The sequence below is a fragment of the Oryctolagus cuniculus genome, chromosome 4 (genome assembly GCF_964237555.1).
Source record: "Oryctolagus cuniculus chromosome 4, mOryCun1.1, whole genome shotgun sequence".
Lineage (NCBI taxonomy): Eukaryota > Metazoa > Chordata > Mammalia > Lagomorpha > Leporidae > Oryctolagus > Oryctolagus cuniculus.
This window is the reverse complement of record NC_091435.1, coordinates 52778010-52781800: the sequence shown is the minus strand read 5'-3', so window position 1 is coordinate 52781800 and position 3791 is coordinate 52778010. Positions and strand designations below refer to the sequence as shown.

Here is a 3791-nt window from a genome sequence, read left to right as displayed (position 1 = left end):
AAATCAAAAATTTTCTGGAAGTAAATGAGGATAACAGCACAACATACCAAAACTTATGGGATGCAGCAAAAGCAGTGTTAAGAGGAAAGTTTATATAAATAGCTGCCTACATCAAGAAATTGGAAAGGCACCAAATAGATGAGCTTTCAATTCACCTCAAGGATCTAGAAAACCTACAGCAAACCAGACCCAAATCTAGTAGAGAAGAGAAATAATTAAAATCAGAGAAGAAATCAACAGATTGAATCAAGAAAAACATCACAAAAACTCAGCCAAACGAGGAGCTGGTTTTTTGAAAAAATAAACAAAATTGACACCCCATTGGCCCAACTAACTAAAAAAAGAAGAGAAAAGACCCAAATCAATAAAATCAGAGATGAAAAAGGAAACGTAACAACAGACACCACAGAAATAAAAAGAATCATCAGAAATTACTACAAGGACTTGTATGCCAGCAAACAGGGAAACCTATCGGAAGTGGATAGATTCCTGGACACATGCAACCTACCTAAATTGAACCAGGAAGACATCGAAAACCTAAACAGACCCATAACTGAGACAGAAATTGAAACAGTAATAAAGGCCCTCCCAACAAAGAAAAGCCCAGGACCAGATGGATTCACTGCTGAATTCTACCAGACTTTTAAAGAAGAACTGACTCCAATTCTTCTCAAACTATTCAGAACAATCGAAGAAGAGGGAATCCTCCCAAATTCTTTCTATGAAGCCAGCATCACCTTAATTCCTAAGCCAGAAAAAGATGCAGCATTGAAAGAGAATTACAGACCAATATCCCTGATGAACATAGATGCAAAAATCCTCAATAAAATTCTCGCCAATAGAATGCAACAACACATCAGAAAGATCATCCACCCAGACCAAGTGGGATTTATCCCTGGTATGCAGGGATGGTTTAATGTGCGCAAAACAATCAATGTGATACACCACATTAACAGACTGCAGAAGAAAAACCATATGATTATCTCAATAGCCGCCGAGAAAGCATTTGATAAAATACAACACCCGTTCATGATGAAAACTCTAAGCAAACTGGGTGTGGAAGGAGCATTCCTCAATAAAATCAAAGCAATTTATGAAAAACCCACAGCCAACATCCTATTGAATGGGGAAAAGCTGGAAGCATTTCCACTGAGATCTGGTACCAGAAAGGGATGCCCACTCTCACCACTGCTATTCAATATAGTTCTGGAAGTTCTAGCCAGAGCTGTTAGGCAAGAAAAAGAAATTAAAGGGATACAAATTGTGAAGGAAGAACTCAAACTATCCCTCTTTGCAGATGACATGGTTCTTTATTTAGGGGACCCAAAGAACTCTACTAAGAGACTATTGGAACTCATAGAAGATTTTGGCAAAGTACCAGGGTATAAAATCAATGCACAAAAATCAACAGGCTTTGTATACACAGGCAATGCCACGGCTGAGGAAGAACTTCTAAGATCAATCCCATTCACAATATCTACAAAAACAATCAAATACCTTGGAATAAACTTAACCAAGGACATTAAGGATCTCTACGATGAAAATTAAAAAACCTTAAAGAAAGAAATAGAAGAGGATACCAAGAAATGGAAAAATCTTCCATGCTCATGGATTGGAAGAATCAATATCATCAAAATGTCCATTCTCCTAAATGAGTACTTATTTATCTTAGTTTCTTTTCTTTTTTTTTTTTAATTCTGAGAAGATCGAAACTGTTTCCCTCCTATTCAGCCACATCTATTTTCTTATATATACTCATCCCAACAGAATTTGTGAAGCTTTTCAAATGGCTGAAGAATGTAGACACCCAGCTAAAAGGCTTGTTGAAGACATGATAGATAGAAATGAGCAGCTTGCCTTTCCTTAGTCATAGAGCCAGACTAAGAAAAGAGCATCTTCTGTAGTTTATTCATGCTATCATTAGTTTAGTCCTTCTCATTTCCCTTTTTATTTAATCCTTTGCACCATGTGTGAATTGATTCTTTACAAGAAGAGAAATCCACCATTTCCCAAATAGAGAGGAAGAGAAACCTTTTGATGGCTAGCCAAATGAAATTTGGCCAAATTCTATCAGGAACCTCCCACCATCATGGAATAAGTGTGTTATGAATTTACACCCAGTACATGTATATTAGTATCAAAGAAACCATATTCCAGTCCTTGCTATGAGATTTATGCTCTTGTAGCATTTACAACTTTGTAAAACCATACTGAAGAATATATAAGCCTATAAAATGCTTTTGTATTCTCTTATTCTATTAGTCCATGAACACTTGGCTAAATTTCATTACATTCACAACATATAAAATATTTTAAGGAGTTTATTAAGTCCTAACAACTTACATCATTAAAAAAAACTATGGTGATTACAATTGCAAAATACTTTAACATGTACCAGAATAAACCCAAATCTAACCTGAATAATTCTAATAAAAACAGGAACACAGTGTAATGTGAAATCTAAAAATTCCCCTTTAACATTTTTGTTAATGAATGTATAACATTCTTATTTCTCAGACTGTAGATAATTGGATTTAACAAAGGAATTATGATTGTATAAAACAGAGAGTCCACCATATTTTGATCATCTGCTTGTTGAGATGCAGGGAGAACATACATGAAGAGAAGAGAGCCATAGTATAACGAGACAGACAACAAATGGGCTCCACATGTGGAGAAGGCTTTTCTTATTCCTTTTTCAGATTTCTTTTTTAAGATTGTAAAGAGAATAAATGTATAAGATACCAGAACAGTCACAATGGTAAATGCTTGAATTGCGCCAGACAAAATAAAAAGAATCAGAATATTAATAGAAGGATCAGTACAGGAAATCTTTAACAAGGGTATAATGTCACAATAAAAGTGATGTATTACATTGGAATGACAGAATGTTAATTGGAATAAAAATCCTTCATGAATTAAGGCGTGAACAAAGCCACCCACAAATGACAATACTAAGAGCCGGATGCATAGTCCATTGGTCATAATCACTGGATAAAGTAAAGGTTTACATATAGCTACATAGCGATCATAAGCCATTGTTGCCAACAGAAAGCATTCTGTGGTTGCACTTACTCCGAAGGAAAAAAATTGTATCATGCATTCTGAGAGAGATATCATCTTATTCCTGGCTAACAAGCTGATCAGCATCTTTGGAGTCACTGTGGATGACAAGCAAGCATCCACAAAGGCTAAACTCCCAAGGAACAAGTACATGGGGATGTGAAGGTGAGGGTCACTCCAGATAAGAGCAATGAGTCCTAGATTCCCCATGATGGTGAGGAGATATATTAACAAGAACCCTAAGAACAGCGGAATTTTCCACTGTGATTGATACGTAAGTCCTGTAAGAACAAACTCTGTCAGCACAGTTGTATTTTCCATTTCCATGTCCTCACTGGATGTCCCCTGAAATGAAATGCAGCAAATGTCACAAGATTATTCACCTAGGATTTATAAAGTTAATACTGGAGGATATGAGTGTGGATGGGGTTGGAATGAAGCCTTATAGTTATCAGAATGATTTATCTATAACAAAGACTATTTGAGGCTGATTTAAGTAAGTGAAAAATTAGTTATTTCAGCTCATAGAAGATGTAAGAATAAATCGATTTTTTAAAGGAGAGCCACTTTATGCATGTGTTGAATTTATCTGGGTACTTTTCAATGTGGTTTTATAAAATCCTGTGGCGGGGGGTGGGGGCAGCACTGTGGTGCAGTGGGTTAACCACTACCTTGGACGTTGGCAATTCTTGAATATGGGCTCCAGTTTGAGTCCCAGCTGCTCAACT

General features: G+C 36.2%; 1 protein-coding gene across 1 annotated transcript; it reads right to left on the bottom strand.

Annotated features, from left to right (window-relative positions):
* Positions 1–525: 525 nt before the first annotated feature.
* Positions 526–3408, bottom strand: LOC100356311 (olfactory receptor 5H8-like). Its single transcript, XM_017346711.3, has one exon. The coding sequence runs from the start codon at positions 3388–3390 to the stop codon at positions 2461–2463; it is 930 nt and encodes a 309-aa protein (XP_017202200.3). The 5' UTR covers positions 3391–3408; the 3' UTR covers positions 526–2460.
* Between the last annotated feature and the right edge of the window lie 383 nt (positions 3409–3791).

What these genes read in the sequence shown, in the direction of transcription:
- LOC100356311 (XM_017346711.3), bottom strand. Translation starts at nt 3,390, where the DNA reads ATGGAAATGGAAAATACAACTGTGCTGACAGAGTTTGTTCTTACAGGA.